The sequence below is a fragment of the Furipterus horrens genome, unplaced genomic scaffold, assembly GCF_987537825.1.
Source record: "Furipterus horrens unplaced genomic scaffold, mFurHor1.1.pri manual_scaffold_3, whole genome shotgun sequence".
Lineage (NCBI taxonomy): Eukaryota > Metazoa > Chordata > Mammalia > Chiroptera > Furipteridae > Furipterus > Furipterus horrens.
In genome coordinates, this window is record NW_028327173.1 from 79,003,444 (window position 1) to 79,021,988 (window position 18,545).

At 39.1% G+C, this 18,545-nt stretch overlaps 1 protein-coding gene across 2 annotated transcripts in view; it reads right to left on the minus strand.

The window, feature by feature from the left end:
* The window catches only part of KDM1B (lysine demethylase 1B), a 49,803-nt gene that overhangs the window by 16,127 nt on the left and 15,131 nt on the right, over positions 1-18,545 (minus strand). For both annotated transcript variants that reach the window (XM_090269778.1, XM_090269779.1), the window contains 6 exons: positions 11,239-11,277; positions 7,658-7,862; positions 5,805-5,989; positions 3,300-3,476; positions 2,856-2,930; positions 582-719 (listed from right to left, as the gene is read on the minus strand). In XM_090269778.1, coding sequence (XP_090125904.1) covers positions 582-719; positions 2,856-2,930; positions 3,300-3,476; positions 5,805-5,989; positions 7,658-7,862; positions 11,239-11,277 — 819 coding nt within the window. The remainder of the gene's footprint in view (positions 1-581; positions 720-2,855; positions 2,931-3,299; positions 3,477-5,804; positions 5,990-7,657; positions 7,863-11,238; positions 11,278-18,545) is intronic.

Sequence of the window (18,545 nt, forward strand, 5' to 3'; positions counted from 1 at the left end):
CTCGATGGACTCTCACATACATGAGCACACAAACACACAAACTCTCACAGAAGTTAAACTGAATCTACTGTCAATAAATATTTCAGGAAAAACATTGGGCCTACCAAGCCTTCAGAGAAACTACGCAGGGTTGCCCAGTAAAAGGATGCCCAGTTATATTTCACTCTCAGATAAACAGTAACAAATTGTTTTTTAGGATAATTATGTCCCGTGTAATACCTGGGACATACTTATCCTAAAAAATTACTTGTTATTTATCTGAATTTAACTGGGCATTCTGTATTATTATTTACTTAATCTGGCAACCCTAAAACTATGAGCTAATCCAGTGGCCTGAAAATAACATACAAATATAATTAAAGATCTTAGAAAAAGAAAAAAGTATTTTAAGTCCTCTAGTATCACCTTCTCAGAAAAGAAGAACTATAATTGTCTTTATTTACTTTTCAGAGAAGAAGAGGCAAGAAATCATTCTGGAGTTGTTAACTATTATTTAGGAGCAGATTAATACTACACAGAAGCAAACTGAGAATTTTTTCTTTTCTTTATCTACAATACAAATCTTAAAGAAAGAAACCCACTTGCTCACACATGAGTGCTATTGGGTTGTTAATACAGCCATTGACAATCTGGGCTCCTCTTCCCACTGTGACGCCTGTAAAAGATTTATCATCCCACACTCGGCCTCCAATTCTGTCTTTGGCTTCCAGCACAGTCACCTAAAAAGATAGACATTTGGGGAAGCTAAATAAGAGAAAAGTCACATCAAATACACTACTATAAACGTAGAACAATACAGTTAAATAAGTTCCATATTTGGTTAATTTTTTTATTGTATTACTAGAGAAACGACTTTGAAAAGAAAAAACAAAGTGGCTGTTAAACCCCTATTCTAACAAGGAAAAAGTGAATGGTCAGCTGGTGAAATCCTCAAACTGTTCCCTCTCAAATATGGTAATAAGATCTTATGAACTAGCACATGAAATGCACTTGGAAAGCTTTTACTAAACCATATTCCATTATTAAAAAGCACTATTAAAAATTAGGTAAAAGAGGAGGTTTTGTACTATGTAATATCTATGTATGTAGCAAAATTCTTTGAACATGCACATACGCCTTAATGTCCCCAAGATATGACTATCACTTAAAAAAAATCATATGTCACCTCAGGGCTTGACCTAAGCAGATTGGTCCCACACTCAGCTATTTTAACGCCTTCAAATCTCTCATTCAGGTGGCACGAGAAGCTGCTCTCGTGTGGATGGCCCTGTGACTCAAAATGCTACTCTATACTTCCTGGGGGTGCAGTTACTGAAAATGTGGGTCCTGTTCAGTGCAAGGTCAGTCATTTCATCTCTGGGTCCCTAGAAGCATTCCTTCAAATTGTTCAAGAAAGTTCCCTGAGTTACCCATCTCTCAGGTGACTCATTCTCTACTCATGAGACGGATGGGTGGTCTCTGTGGGGTTCTCCCTCATCTCCTGGCAAGAGAAAGGAAAGAGTCATAGAGACTCTCTGAATATTCTTTTCTCCACCTAGAAAGGCTGTAACTGGTGGTTCCGCCCTCCCCGCCCTTCATCTCTGACTTCAGATTAATACAGAACCATCCATTTCTAGTTTCCTTTCAGTGTGAGAGGAAGGCTCAACATTAAAGATTCTGGACAGTAACAATCTCCCCTGTAACATAATTTGTGGGTTTCACAAGTGAAAAACAAACATGAAGCCATGGCCCTAATATCTAACACTAAAATAAATAAACAATCAATTAAAACACCTCAAAGCTTAATACCACTAAGAAAATGCTTACAAATGCAAACACACTTCCTATAAATCCAATTCAGATTCTTCTGCTTTGTTGGCAACATAATGTAATTCAAGATTTAGGTTCTCCACTCAATTAAGAGGAAAGCCTCTCCTAGGCACAGCTATTGAAAACTTTCCTTGTCCCCAAAACCCCTCCAGCAGAGAAGATGTTGTGAAAAAAGAAGTTATCATTTTAGTCAGATAGAGAAGAGAAAAGAGACTAATTCAATTTACCAAATTAATTTTCATGTTTGGTTTAAGTGAAAACCAAAGTCCTCACAAAATAACTTTTTAAAATGGAGAAATATGTCAGATTTAGGAAGTCCCAGAAATCTAGGGGCTAGTTAATTTGAATGAATGTAATAAATTAAATACTGAATTGCACAAATGGTTTTTTGTAATAGTTTCTATTTTGGCTAATTTTGAACAACCGGAATAAGGCAACATAACATAAGGCAACATACCAGATAAAAAGAAAAAATATCCTACCTTGGAAAAGCAAGCAACCTCAAATATGTACAGTACTTTAAAAGTCTTGTAATTCTGTCTAAACCATGAATTAACTCGTTCAGCCTTGCTTCCAAAACCAAAGATTTTTGTTTCTCAGAGTAAGATTCAAAAGGTTCCTTTAATTTGAATAAAAAAATGCAACTGGGTATTTCAGAAACTTATAAAAGAAAGTAAATTTCCAAGTTGCTATCTGTTGTCTCAAACTACTGCAGAAATAAAGGATTTTTCTCAACAACCCCTCTAGTACATCAACAACCTGTCAGGAATTTCTGCTTTGATACCAACTTAAAATCTCTTCTGAGTTGCCCACTGGAGTCTAAAACTCTTCAAAGCTGTGGCAATTTCTATATTCCTCTACCTTTCTTTTATTAAACCAACTTCAATTTTTGTAGCTTTTCTAGGGTTGATTGTAAAGATATCAAGATATCATCATGTATTCAGCATTATTTGCTAAAATCATGAACTGGATTCTAAGTCTTAGAAAACTAGGACCTGAGGAGCAGCTAACCATCTGTTTCTGCCTCCGTAAGCCAAAAATCTTACCTTAATCCCAAAGTTATGCAATTGCCTAGCAGCCGCCAATCCTGCTGGACCAGCCCCGACGATGATGACTGATTTCTTTAAAATAAAAGGGGGGGGGCAGGGCAGGGGAAGAACAAAATCTAATTAAAGCAATGAAAACAATGTGCTGTTTTAGTTATTCTGGATGGTATTAAATACCAAGCAATGTTCATTTACATTTTTTTGATGTCCATAGCAGAAAGTTATTTTCCTAAAGCATCCTACAGAACTTTTCTTAAGTAATTCCTTCTTCTTTTTTACAGTCCAGGGAAACAATGTCTGATAGTATCCTCTCCAGAGAAACATATGGTCTTAAGTATTGTATTATAACTGGTAATAATGTGACTTTTGATAGTATTATTAACAACAACGTACTAGCCCTTATCATGACCAACAGTGGTGTTACTGCGGGAGTCAGTCACCTACACTGTGGTAATCTTTAGGAAGAAGATGCTGGTCGGTGCCCACGCTGAGAACGCCTGTGTTGATGAGACCTTTTCTCGTCATAAAATAAAGTATCCTTTCCACTTCCTGAACACATCGAATGCGCACAAGACCCCGGACAATGATGTGAGGAATACATTTATGAGGAGTAAGAGCTTCCTGTGTTTGGAAATAAAATCAAACTGTTAAGGCAAATAAACAAAAAGCAACTATTGGTTCCTCAAAAAGTTAAACATAGAATTACCATATGACCCAGCAATTCCACTCCTAGGTACATACCCAAAGGAATTGAAAGCAGATATTCAAACAAAAGGTTCAAAGCACCACTGTTCAAACAGCCAAAAAGTGTTCATCAATGACTGAATGGATAAACAAATGTGGTCTATCCACATTTTATTTATCCATAAAAAGCAATGAAGTACTGATCCAGGCTACAACATGCATGAACCTTAAAAACACAATGCTAAGTGAAGAAGCTTGTCATAGAAGGCCACATATTGTATGATTCCATTTATATGAAATGTCCAGAATAGGCAAATCTAGAGACAGAAAGCAGATCAGTGGCTGCTGGGGAAAGGGGGGCATGGGGAGCCATTGCCTAAGAACTGTGGGGCAGTTCTCTTGGGGTAATAAAACATTTCTGGAACTAGATAGTGGCGATGGTTAGACAGCATTGTATATGTACTTACTGCCACTGAATTATACATTTTAGAATAAAATGGTAAACTTTACGTTTTATTTTATCACAATAAAAAGGAACTCTCACGGATCATTAAAATTCATCATTTATTGCTAAGCTATAGCAAGATCAAAGGAAAGGTCGCCTGGTGAAGAGGTAAAAGAAGGGGACAAAAGGCAGATACATCAACGTGTATCGTATCATATAGACATCCGCTCACTAAGAATGACTGCTCCAGGAAGTATGGGGGCAACACCACATCACAAGTATATTCCTGACTCAATAAACCATACAACGCAGGCCGCTGTAGAAACCCAGGCTGCTCCATGTACTGGCAACAGGAAAAACTGGGTTCTTATCACTGATAAGATGAGGGAGGACCACTGAAGAACTTGAGGAAAAAACAAAAAAGACAACACTGCCTTTCTCTGCCTGGCCCAGCTTTGGCAAAGCCATGGGCCATTTCAAAGATTCCAGAGTAATGCGACCTTGGCCTGGGGTGAAGTTAGAACAGGCGGTGGATGTGAGAGGCCCCCTACCCTTGGCCTCTCCTTTATTTGACACCAAACCCCAGCTCCACCAGAACCTGAACAAACACAGGAAGCACTTTGAGTTCTATACACTTAAAGCATTGAAAAAATAACACATAAAACAGTGACCTTCATTGCTTCAGAAGATAAAACGTGTTTGTGTTTATGAAATTTAAAAATCATTTCAAAATCTTTTGATTCTTCTGTAGAAAACATTTGTGTTTTACCACTGGAGTATTCAATACATACATATCAGGAGTTTTTCTGTAAGATTCTTCCCCTATATAAGTTAAAGTTCAAAGTCAAATTTTAAAAAGTAAATAAAAATGAATCCAAGGCTATTTCTGAAAAGTATATCTTTATAATTATTCACAGGAAATTCTGACCACCATTTTGTTCAGTTCAGCAAAGGTTTACTGAGCACCTACCTCAAGCCTGCTGGGGAGGAAACGAGTAATTCTACCTTATCCAGCCTACTCACCTGGGTGTAATTCATACAAATGGCATTAACAGCCATCATTTAATCAGGCCACCTCATACTGGAGTCTAATCCAGTGGAATACCAGGGGGGAACTGGAATATCTTTCTTGGTGGCCTTGCAAAATGTTCTGCATTGAGGAGTCACTTGGTAATTGCAGAAGAAATTAATAAATCAGAAAAATACTGGGATCAGAAAAGGCTTTGTTTAAAAAAAAACACACAAAAAAAACTTGTACTCCCATCCCTACACCCAAATTTATCTTCACCCCTTTCAAGGTTGGTACTGTATGTTTAAGGCCCCTAACATTTATTCAGTCCCAAAAGAGAGCAAAGTTAGTTGGAGAATAATGAGGTGAATATGAATTCTCCCCTCAATGGGTTTAATCCAGCCTTTAGTGCTTCACTTTTTTTCTCCTGGTGTTGCCATTGGAACTGTTTGAACCAAACTTTGCACCTTTCATTCACTCACTGAAGAGTCAAGGATTCTGGTGACACATGGTCCAAAGTGGTTGTTCTCTGGAAGGAGAGATTTTGTCCCCATTGGGCAATAGCTGGAATCATTTTTGGTTGCCACAACTGAGGGACGCTGTGGCATCTAGGGGGTAGAGGTCAAGGATGCAGCCAAATATAATACAATGCACAGGACAGCCCCTCACGCAAATACTATTCCTCTAAAATGTCAACACAGCTGAGGTGGAGAAAGCTTGGTTGAAAGGTTCCATCCACAGGTAAAGCAGCTCCTATCTTTCAAGGGAAGTGTCTATCTGCAAGCTGAGAGCGAACATGTCCTCCACTTACTTTGCAGTTAGTGTACCACAGGGCCAGGATGAGGTTCCTCAAGGCCAGGTACATGGTGGGGTCTCGAGAATACTCTGGGAACTCATAGAGCTCATCCAGCTCCATCACGTCTGGCCTCACGCACAGGGCTTTGCCGCACTCATTTGGCTGGTAGAAAGGCTGGAAGTACCGGTTCATGCCTGGAACTGACAGAAGCACAAACAGGCAAATCCTCCAGCTGTCACTTCCAAATGTGGGTGAATTAAAGAGTAAAATCAAACCAGCAAGGACAGCCAAGGCAAGCTCCAGCCTGTCCTACTATATTTCTGCTTCTTCCATCCAGTTAAGACAACATACACATATGTGCAAATTAAACAAATGGTTTTCCCATTCTTTCTTCACAAATTCAATTTCCATGGTATGGACAATTATTTTTTTAAGTCATAATTGTGGTAAAAAAAAAAGGAAAACATACCATAAAATTTACCATGTTAACTATGTTTAAGTGTCCAGTTGAGTAGTGTTTTAAGTATATTCATATTGTGCAACTGATCTCCAGAACTTCTACAACTGGCAAGACTCAAACTCTGTAGCTATTGAACACCAACTCCCCATGAAATATATAAGTATCTCTTATTGGAACTTTTCTAATTATAAAATGAACAGGTTCACAGAAGTAAACAGCAATCACTAACTCCTGATAATTCTTAAGTGGGGGTTCACAGACTACCAGTGCTGTTTCTATGAATGGAGAATTTCAATATTATAGATACGTGTTTTTACAAAGCCAGAAAATTGCCATTTTCTAATATTTTCTAACCTGTTTTTTAAAATTCATGACATAAAAAACATATTTCTATGTCATTAAATAGGACTTCAATGGACATATAATATTTTATCATTTAATCATTCCACTAATGCTAGGCATTTAAACTTCATCCAATTATTCACTATTATAAGCAACGCCACACAACCTTCTTTGCACATAAATCTTTGGACTTACTTTTATAATTTACTTTGGATAAATTCATAGGGTCAACAGGTATTAACTTTAAGGTTTTTGATTCACACTGCCAAATTGTCTTTTGTAAATGTACAAAACCACTACTTTGAGTTCCTTGAACTAACACTGGGATTTTTCACTTCTGCTCTGATTTCTACCATAGCTAGATTTTTAGAGGACCCAGTGTTACAAGTTAAAAACCTTAAGATAGGGCCATAATGTCAAAATCTATTAGCACTATCAAAAATAATGTTTGTATTTGAAAAATAACATTAAAAAAATGAAGTTTGTTAGTGTTCAGGCAGATCTAGATTTCTTGCTTGTACGCAAAGAATTTTTTTCGTTTTGTTTTAATATGCTTTATTGATTATGCTGTTAGTTGTCCAAATTTCTACTCAAAGAATTTTGATGTGCAATTTTAAAGATATGATCAACAGCATGCCCGCTCTGCCCTGAAGTTTTGAATTCAAGAGTGGATCATTTTGCTGAGATTCTCAATGGCATAATTAGAAGAGAAAGACTCACAGAAAATAAAAGGGCTGCTCATATAGTCACATGTTCTTCCGGAATGTTAAGAGTTTGCATTATTGTCCACTTATCCAGCTTTCAAATAAATACTCATTAAACTCTGTAGACATGATTCCTGGACAGTGTTACAGGCTTTCCAATTACTGAGGGAAACAGTAACTGCACAATATACACAACGGCATGATGTCCACAGTATCACCAAGTCCGTGATATAACGAGATGCTTTATACCACACGTTGCACACATTAAAAAAGTCTTTTCCGTTCTGCTCACCCACACATTTCCAGGGACTCCAGGGACTGAGGGGGAGGGGAAAGCGGGGAGTGCCAGGACCAGCTCTCACCCAGCACAGAGGGGGCTGCCTTGGGGTGCTCCAGCTTCCCCGGGCTGGCTTCGCTGGCTGCGCGGTTTGTGCTGGTGCAGGAGGGGCTCATGCCAACGCAGTCGGGGTAGTAGGCAGAGAGCAGGGGTGCTGCCACGCTGTCTTTCAGCAAAGGAGGTAGAATGAGCATGGAGTACCACCAATGGTTGGAAACTTCCGACACTCTCTGAAATGGGCAGAGCAAGACTGAGAGGGACAATGGCAGACAAGAAATGTACATGCAGATTTAGCCAAGCACAGATGATTCTCTTCACGGTATTCACCCTTAACCCTGCTACTCTCTCTGCCTTCTCCTACTCAACAGTCCTATACCAGAGTTGCTGGCAAAACCTAGAGAGCATGTTTCCAAGGCAGAGGCATTTCAGATAGACAGCAACAGCTTCTGCCTCTCTCCCTCGCATCCCCTCCTAAGCAACCCTACCTACTCCAAGTCAGTCATAAAGCTGCAGGCATTGGTTGCACTGCAAGCCTAGGTTTAAGTGTGACATGACAAATTTTTCTTTTCAGTATTTATCATGAATCCCCCCTTTTTACTTAGAATCTAAACTAAGTTGAAACTGCAAAACAGGGCAGAAAAAGATAATTATCCTAAGTAGTAGGCAAGCGTTACTGCTTTTTGTCAGAAGCTACTGAAATTTTTTCAAAGGGAAAAGTACAACACAACCATCAAAACAGATGCTAAATGCAGAAAAGCTTTCTTCAGTCTTAAAATATGTGATTACATTGCAGAGTTGATTTAACATATGGACTCATTGGATCAAAGCATCCCCATGATGACTAACTCTTGCAATAAAAATAAAATTTCGTTGGCTTCTAAAGCAACAGTCCACAAATCCTATGTTAAATAGCCTTTTCTAAAAGTGAACTTGAATGTATGCTCTGAGAATTCTAAGAATCTGATACAGGAGAACCTTGAGCTCAGGGCCCCTCTGATGTTCGTTCTCTAGGCTCCCAGTAAATACCACCTGCCATTAAGCAGGGGTTTGTGAACAGGTTCACGGGGTTAATCTAGCTTGGAGATGTATTTTGTTTGCCCTTCATATTTCACAGAATCCAATTCTGGGACAAGCAGTTTTCAGTTTGCTAAAAGTCCCAACGCCCCCTATAAATCACTCCTGGGGCTTCCCACATTTACTGTATGTGCCTTGCCCCGAAGGCATTTCAGGGTGCTATCTTTGTTCTCAAGGCTTATTTTAGGTTTGGCTACCCTTGACCAGCTTGTGCTGTACCGAAAAGAAGGGAAGTTTCAGTCCCTTCCCCAACATACCAGGGCTGCCTCCATGGACGCCCTTTGAGCTCACCCCAAGGGGAGAGCAAACTGAATATTCAGATCCTGACACTCCAAATAAACCATAGATAGAGAGGGCAGAATGTAGGCACCTCAGAAAACATGAACCCAAGCTCTTCCATTCTCTTCTACCTCCTGGGTCTTGCAGTTGTGTTGGTAAATTGAGTCTGGGCCCAAAAGACAGCGCTTGCCATCCCAATACCTCCCCCTAGTCTTTCCCTCCCGTAGAAGTCCTCTTGAGAGTGCTCCAACCAGCCTCTGCATTGGAACATGAGAAACTTAAACAGTGACTAATAAACTAGCATTTGATCTTGCTATTCCAAGTGCGTTCTCTTAACACACCATTACTGGACACCTGGCTATAATTTTGCCCATATGCTATCAAAAATTCCACTCTCACCTTGAATATACATACCAATAAAGAAAATGTACTTGATATAGTCAGTCTATTAATTTAATAAAATATCCTACTATACTAGGTTAAATAGTATTCCCCCAGAACCTCAGAATGTGACCTTTTTTGGATATCTTGTCATACTGGAGAGACCAAGCCCTAAATTCACTATGACTAGCATCCTTATGAGAGGAGAAAAGACAGAGAGACAGAGGCAACACACAGGGAGAGGGTCATGTGATGACAGAGGCAGAGATTGGAGTGATGCATCTACAAGCCAAGGAATGCCAAGAATTGCTGCCAACAGCTCTGACTGACATGGCTCAGTGGGTTGGGTGTCTTCCTGTTAACTGAAAGACCACTGGTCTGATTCCTGGTCAGAGCACATGTCCAGGTTGTGGGCCAGGTCCCCGGTTGTGGGCGTGCAAGAGGCAACCAATCTAAGTGTCTCTTGCACGTCAATGTTTTTCTCCCTCTCCTTTTCCCTCCTTTCCCTTCTCTCTAAAAGTAAATAAATAAAACTTAAAAAAAAAAAATACTGGAAAAAAAAAGAAAAAGAATTGCTGGCAATACCAGAAGCTGGAAGAAGCAGGAAGGACCCTCCCCTAGAGCCTTCAGAGGGAGGATGGCCCTTCTAACTCCTTGATAAGCTTCTGTTGCTTTGAGCCACCCAGTTCGTGGTAATTTATTACAGCAGCCCTAGGAAACTATTACAGGCACTCAAAATTTAGAAATTGCTTTAAAAGTGACCCTAGAATCCATAGGAATAGAAAAAGGGTAGGTAGGTAATATGGCTATAAGCCTGCTCCTGACCCTTCCTTAATGAAGTGCAAAAATAAATAACTGGCAGATGAACATCCAGGGATCCCTCAAACTTTTAAAACTTCATATATCCCAAGAATATGGCCTTTGTTCTAAGCTCAAATTCTTCTGAATGCAAAATGGTCTAAATGTTAGTGGATAGCTTCATAAGGTATTATAACTGTATTTAAGTTATTTTTTCCTTAATTTCTATATCATCCTGTCTACTCTAATCCAGATATTATTTGGGCCACTAGTTTACCATGGAAATGTTTTAGGATCCAACTAATTATTAAAAATGTGTACATATGTATGTCTCACACACCCCTTTATGTAACAGAATGGTTTTAACATAGATTTGCTAGATGTCAATTCTCCCTTTGTCTAAAAATCAACCCCAGTCCCTGAGTTTCAGAGAACTAGAAAAACTGCAGGTTAACAATGCTGAATTACTGAAATGCAGAATAACTCAGAACTTCAGAATTTCAAAAACTCAAGAATTTTAAAAAGTCATTTTCTGAAGCAGCCATTGGATCTTGTTATACAGCCCATGGACTTGGCCAGCTCAGGTAGCAAAGCTTTGTAGGCTTTGCCAGCTGAAGCTGCTGCTTTCCCGGCTGGGTCAGGACAAAGTAGTGACATCGAGGTCAGAACACACAAGAACACCCCCACAGCTGAATCCGGGCCAAGACCATCAAATTATGGGCCTCTTATTATTTTTCTTCGAAGGATTCAAGCTAGAGATAAGGTCATAAAGCCACCCGTGGGAAACAAGTATTACAAGCCTGATCCTTACAGTAAAGCAAGGTAGCTGATTCTTCCTTTTTATTTCCTTTTAATGTAAAGCAATATAACTTTTCTTTTTTACGTCAGGGGGGATTACCTATAACACCACTATTGCTAGCATTTTTATCATATCATTATCACGTTAGATTAAAAAGCCTCTGATCAGCAACCAGAGAGAGACAGAAACTCACAAAACTGTTACTGTCATTTAAGCATAGTACTTATCATTGCAGGTGCAATGAACTCCAATCTAGAACATTCAGAAATACTCACTAGATCTTCTGGGAGGGAACACTGATCTGGAGTCTCGGGCTGCAAAGGAAAACCAAGTGTTAATTAGCTTTAATTATAAAATATTGTCTTCGGTATCAATTCCCCTCAAGAAGATAGCTCTTTTCACCTATGAGACTGATGAAGAGAAAAAAACATGATACACACTGTATGCGTGAAGGTGTGGGGAGGACAGCTACTTTCACAGGGACGTCCCAGGTGGAACTCTAAAGGAGTACCAATCCTGGAGAACAAGTGAAAATATGAAAGTTTTAAAAGAACGATAATTTGGCATTATCTTGTTTAACTGAAGACGTACAAACTATACGCCCAGCAATTCTAACCTTTGTTATATTTTCGAGAAAGGCCCTCATACATATCCACCAACAGAAGTAGAAAATGTTCTAAGAAGGATTCTTTGAAATAGCAAAAACTAAATACAACTCAGAAGTAAATCAAGAGTAGAATGGATAAACTGTATCAGAGTCAAACAGCGGTCACTACACAGCAGTGAGAATGAACAAACTACAACCACACACTACAACATGTATACATCTCACAAACATGATGATGAGAGAAAGCAGTCAGACCCAAAAGAAAACAGGCTGTGTGATTCCATTCCCATAAAGTTCAAAATCAAGCAAAACATCCAGTGTTGTAAGTCAGAACAATTAAGTGGGGGAGCAAAGGATGGGGGCTTTGAGTGAAAGGGAGTCCTGGGGGATTCTCGGGGGCTGGTAAGCGTTACATTTCTTTACTGGAAGCTAGCTAAATGTGGACTTTGTGAAAATCCACTGGGCTATGCATTTTGATTTGTGCATTTTCTGTTGATTGGCATACCATACAGCCTGACAGATCTGGTCCTCGGAATATACTCCGGAGAAACCCTTGCATGTGTGCACTAGAAGAGACATGCAGGAATGCTCACAGGAGCACTGTGTGCAACAGCCCCAAACCCAAAAAAACCATCATGCCCGTGAACAGGAAAACAGATACATTGTGGTACGTCACACAATGCAACACCATACGGCAGGGAAATGAAGGGCTCAGAGCTCTAGGCATCAACATGGATACATGTAGAAAACGTCATGCTCAGTGAGAAGAGCAAGTTGCAGGAGAATACAAGCAATATGATATCATTTATAACCAGTACAAAAATATGCAAAATACTTGACATGTTGTTTAGGGTTTTGCAAATATGTATTAACTGTAACAAAAAGCAGGGGAATAATAAATACAAAATCTGGAGTACCGTTTGTCCTCACAGGGGCGAAGGAGAAAGGTAAGTACCAGGGCACACAGGAAATGACAGAGGCACTAGTAATGCTTTGTTTCTAAAACTGAGTGCTGGATACATGAGTGTTTGCTCTAATTCTTTACTCTTTATACACAAGTTATAAATCCCCTTCTGTGTCTAAGATTTATTTCATATTAAAACAATGGTATATTCTCTTTGAGACAGACATTTTATTGCAAGAAAGTGATCCTAAAAATATACTGAAAAATGGCAAAAATATAAAGCTATTCATTGCAGCACTGTCCCTAACAGCAAACACTTAAAAGTCACCTAAATGCTCTCAGTCATGCAAAGTTCATCATAATACACCCATTCAGTAGACCATTTATTATACAGTCTTTAAAGAGAAAGAGATCTTTGGGTCCTGTGATGGGAACATCTTTAAGATATATTAAATGACAAAAGCAAGCTCCAAAACAGTGTGCTAGTTTGCCACCATTCTTTTTCATGTTGTTGCACAAATAAACCTTTCCAGACTTTGTCCTTGACAGAATACCAAGCTGAAAACTAAAGGGACTTTGAATCAATAAACACCATTTAAATATTTCAAAACTTCAGACTATAGACAGTAATAGACTGGAGCAGTGGCAAATCAAAGAAGGATTGTGGGAGGTGGGGGAAGAAGTGTAAAACATGTGATATGCTACTTAGAAGCTGGAATTTAAGAAGACCATAAAGACTTCAACTTGAATATGGAGGGAAGGAGAGAAAGGCAATTAAGTTTTCAAAAGCTTAAGGAATCTGATACCTCTCACTCCTCCTGGAAAAATGTTCTTGATGTTCAAGTACATTTAACCATGTGATGAATCAAAATATGGAAGAACTTAGGATAGAAGAAACTGTGGTAAGAGAAACTGTGGGCAGCAGTAAACCCATGTAAACAGAAGCAAGAGTAAGCAATGGAGGGACTGTGGTTATAGAAAATAAATGATACATTTACTCGGACAGAGTTCCCTAAACTAAAAAACAACAAAACATTAACAAAAATTGAGAGAGGGAAAAGGGGTGGTGAGATAAAGTGTGACATTATTTCCTTCTTCCACTTTCATTTTAATATTTAAAATTAAAACATGCAACTAAAAAAAGTGATTCTAACCTCATACCATTCTCATGGCATATTTTCATAACCTTTCAGGGAGTTTTTAGAAACTACTATTTCTGAAGATGAAGAAAAAGATTATCCTATATTCAACAATTTCTTATTTCATTTTGGCTTCTTTTTCTGAAAATTTTATTGTATAGAACTCAATTATTTTGCATAAAACCAGCCTGCATAGTACTATTTCCTAACATGAAGTTATCAGTCAGGTCTTCTTCTTGAAACAGATGCAGAAATACTCTTGAATAAACCTCAATTAATGATGGTTATTTCATGCTGATGACTATGAATTTTTTTTGTTATCATCTTGTTCTTGTCTATATTGCTTGAATTTTTTGGAAATGAATATATGTCAGTTGTCTAAAAATAAAGTCATTCTAAAGAAAACCTTAGACATTTCAAAAACTACTCAAACTGAAAAAATTGAAACGGACAATTAACATCCAAGGAAAATCAAATAAACGAAAAAAAGGGACATGAATAATTTGAACAATTAGAATTAATTCAAAGCTGTACATTCCATTGTTGGCAGATAAAAAGAGAGGAGGGATTAGGTATAATTCCAAATTATAATTAAACTAAAGCTAGTCAAAGCACAGTAGCAAATGATTTTAATATAAACGTTTTTATGTAAAATCATACCTAGTTTTTAGTAACATATATCAGTAGTCAAATCATCCAAAATATTTAATTACTTAGAACAATTGTTTAGAAACTTCACACAGACTTCCAGTCAAGATGGCAGAGCAAGTAGACGTGGCACTCGCCTCCTTGCAAACCACATCAAAATTACAATTAAACTACATAAACCGTCATTCAGGACCACCAGAAATCGAGCTGAATGGAAGTCCTACAACTGTGAAATTAAATAAGAAATCACATCAAGACTGGTAGAAGGGACGGAGATGCAGGATGGGCAGGACGCACACCATGTTGCAGATAAAAATTGGGAGGGGTATCTCAGGAACAAAGGTCTCAGCCTCACATATGACTCCCTAGCCCAGGGATCCAGTGTCATAAAATCCGGGGGGATTGAGGCTATGGAAGACAGAAACTTCTGGAGTCTCAGGCAGTTCATCTTAAAGGGTCCACACAGACTTACTCAGATTCACTCCCTCTGAGCTCCAGCGCAAGGACAGCAGCTTGACAGGCATTAGAGATACATGGGGAGGAAATGAAGTGTCTGGCATCAGGGTAAAAGCTAGGGGGCAGCTTTCTCCCAGAGAGAAGTGCTGGCAGAGGCCACTGTTCCTTTTCTGAGCTGTCCCCCTACAGAGCTGGCTGGTGGGTGCCATAACCGAGACTCTATCAACCTGGCTCATCTGTTTGCCCCACACTAATCATCCCCTGAGGCCCTGCCACACTCAACTTTTGGGCCCACTCAAGCTATTTCCAGTGGTCTTTCAATATGAATGACTTGTCTAACTGGTCTCAGGACTGGCATTAGCAGCAGCTGACCTAGGTTCACAGCCTGGCTTTGCCTGGATATCTCTAAGCCCAGCACAAGTATCAGCCACCTGCAGATCACTTTGTAACTTATGCCAGGTGGCCCTGGACAAAACAAAAGCAATGGCTGACCTTGGCCTGCACCTCCTGGGAGGCTCCAGAGCCAGCACATTAGTGGACAATTTCAGACCACATAGGAATACCACCACTGAAACACCTTCATAAACAACACACTCAAGGGGTGGACTCAGCAGGCACCAGAGCCCTGCTGGAGTAAGTCCTGTTCTGTGGAGTGGGCTCCTTGCACAGCTGATACTCCACAGTGGTCAGAGGTTGGTGGTCAGTAGTCAGAGGTTGGTGGTCAGTGGTCACTGCCAGTTCTTGCAACTGATCAGACTGGGTAGATGCGTCCCATTGACATGCCAACAGCAATCAAGGCTCAACTACAAGAAAAAGGTGTACACAACCCAAATGTGCATGCACCTCGAGTACACAGCTTCGATGATAGGGTACATTGTACCACTGGACCCTATAACACCTACAACATTAGGCCACTCGACCAAGCCTGGGAGATATAGCAACTGTACCTAATACACAGAAACAAACACAGGGGGGCAGCCGAAATGAGGAGACAAAGAAACATGGCCCAAGTGAAAGAACAAAACAAAACTCCAGAAAAAGAACTAAACAAAATGGAGACAAGCAATCCACTAGATGCAGAGTTCAAAACACTGGTTATAAGAATGCTCAATGAACTTAGCATAGAAAAGATCCAATCAGAAATGAAGAATACACTAATTGAAATAAAGAACAATTTACAGGGAATCAACAGTAGAGTGGATGAAGCTGAGAATCAAATCAGCAATTTGGAATAAAAGGAAGCAAAAAAACAGTCAGAACAGCAAGAAGATAAAAAGAATCCAAAAAAATGAGGACAGTATAAGGAGACTCTAGGACAACTTCAAGCATGCCAACATTCACATCATGGGGGTGCTGGAAGAAAAGAGAGCAAGAAACTGGAAACCTGTTTGAAAAAAATGACAGATTTCCCTAACTTGGTGAAGAAAATAGACATGCAAGTCCAGGAAGCACAGGGAGTCCCAAACAAAATGAACCCAAAGAGGCCTACATCAAGACACATCATAATTAAAATGCCAAAGGTTAAAGACAAAGAGAGAATCTTAAAAGCAGCAAAAGAAAAGCAGTTACTTATCTACAAGGGAGCTCCCATAAGACTGTCAGCTGATTTCTCAAAAGAAACTTTGCAGGCAAGAAGGCACTGGCAAGAAATATTCAAAGTGATGAAAAGCAAGGACCTACAACCAAGATTACTCTATCCAGCAAAGCTATCATTTCTAATGGAAGGACAGATGAAGAGCTCCCCAGACAAGAAAAAGCTAAAGGAGTTAAAAGCACCAAACCAGTATTATATGAAATGTTACGATCTTCATCTTCTTTAAGAAGAAGATCAAAAATATGAACAATAAAAAGGCAATAAATGCATATTTACTGACAACTGAATCTAAAAAACAAAATAAATGAACAAAGCACAACAGAAACAGACTCACAGATACAGAGAATGCTTTGAAGGTTGCCAGATGAGAGAGGGTTTGGGGGATGGGCAATAAGTGTGAAAGGATTAAGAAGTACAAATTGGTTGTTACAGAAGAGCCACAGGGATGAAAAGTACAGCATAGGGAATAGAGTAGCCAAAGCACATATAAGCGCAACCCACGGACATTAACAATGGTGTGGGGATTGCCTGAGGGAGTGGAAGGGGACTGGGTATAAGAGGACAAAGGGAGAAAAACTGGGACAACTGTAATATTATGTACAATTAAATATAATTTTAAAATAAAAAATAAAGTAACAAAAAAAAAAAAAAAAGAAAAGAAACTTTACAGAAATAGGTTGAATGAAAATGGCCCAAAGGCTAGTAACTATTAATATAGTCTGCTATTTTTGACTGCTCTTGGCTGAACCCTCCTTTAAATATTATAATGAAATGCCACTGAGTCTCCTTTTGACTTGAAAAGCAATCTAGGGCACAGGTGCTAGGTAAGTTCAGCATAGTCATGACATTGTTTCCACTAGCTTCCCTTTTGCCACACAAGCTCATGTACCTTAATTACTCAAACCTCAAACTGGAAAATGAATTACCCACCCTCTCAATGTCAGTCCTTCCCATTGTTTTCTCTTTTACCCCTCAGAGAGACTTCCTACTCCCAAGATTGAGCTCAAGAATCAATTAAGGGCTAAACTGAAACGTTTCAGAGCAAGGCATTAATTACAGGGTCCCAGGCTTAGATCTGTGTTTTCCACCCTTCACTCTCAAATTACCAACATCAAAAATAAAAACAAAGATATTACCATTGAGCTGACATTAAAAGGAGAATAAGGGAACCTGTGCAAACAACATTAACAAATTTGACAATGTAAATGAAATGGGGAAATTTCTTAGGATAAAATCAACTCTCTAAAACTGGTAGAATAAACCACCTAACTTGCCATGTATCTGTTAAAGAAGCTGAATTTGTAATTTTAAAACTTCTCACAAAGAAAACTGGCCCAAGTGACTTCACCAGTGAATTATACCAAACACTGAAGAAGAAATAATATTACTTAAATTCTTTAACAAAATAGAGGATACACTTCTAAATTCATTTTATGGAGCCAGTCTAACTCAGCAGAACCCAATTAAGAACATTACAAGAAACAGAAAATGACAGGTAGTATCCATCATGAACACAGATGTAACAATCCTTAACAAAATATTAGCAAAATAAATCTAACAATTCATCAAAAGGATGATAAATGAAGAACAAAGAGATTTTTTCCCCCAGGAAATACAAGGTTGTTTCAACATCCCAGAATCACCACATTCACAGATGAAAGGGAAAATAAAACCACAAGATCATCATAAAAGATGTAGAAAAAGTATGTGACAAAATCCAACATCCATTCATAATAAAAAGTTCTCAGCAGTCTAGGAATTGAAAGGAACTTCTTCAATCTGGTAAAAGGCATCTGTGAAAAACTACAGCCAGCATTTTATATAATGATAAGATACTAAACACAGGCCTCCTATGGTCAGGAACAAGACAAGGATGTCTGTTCTCCAACTTGGTACAGGTGGTTCCTGGCCAATGTAATAAGGTAGGAGAAAGAAAGAGTAAAAAGATCTAGTTTTTTTAAATAGCAAAACAGTCTTTATTCACAGCTGATCCCGTCGTCGGCAGCCGTCCGTCTCGAGAGACGATGGTGTAGCTTCTTAAGAGTCTATCTGCACCGCCGAGAATGGCTGTGCAGTCCGACTCGGGAGTGACACGGTATCTGTCTCCTCCCGTGTTGAATCGACATCTTGCGATGACGCTGGAGTGTCCTCTCCAGTGAAGCTGAAGCTACAGAGCCTGGGCAGGGTGATATGGAGGGTCTGCTGTTGCCCATGCAGCAGACCCCCCCTCTCTT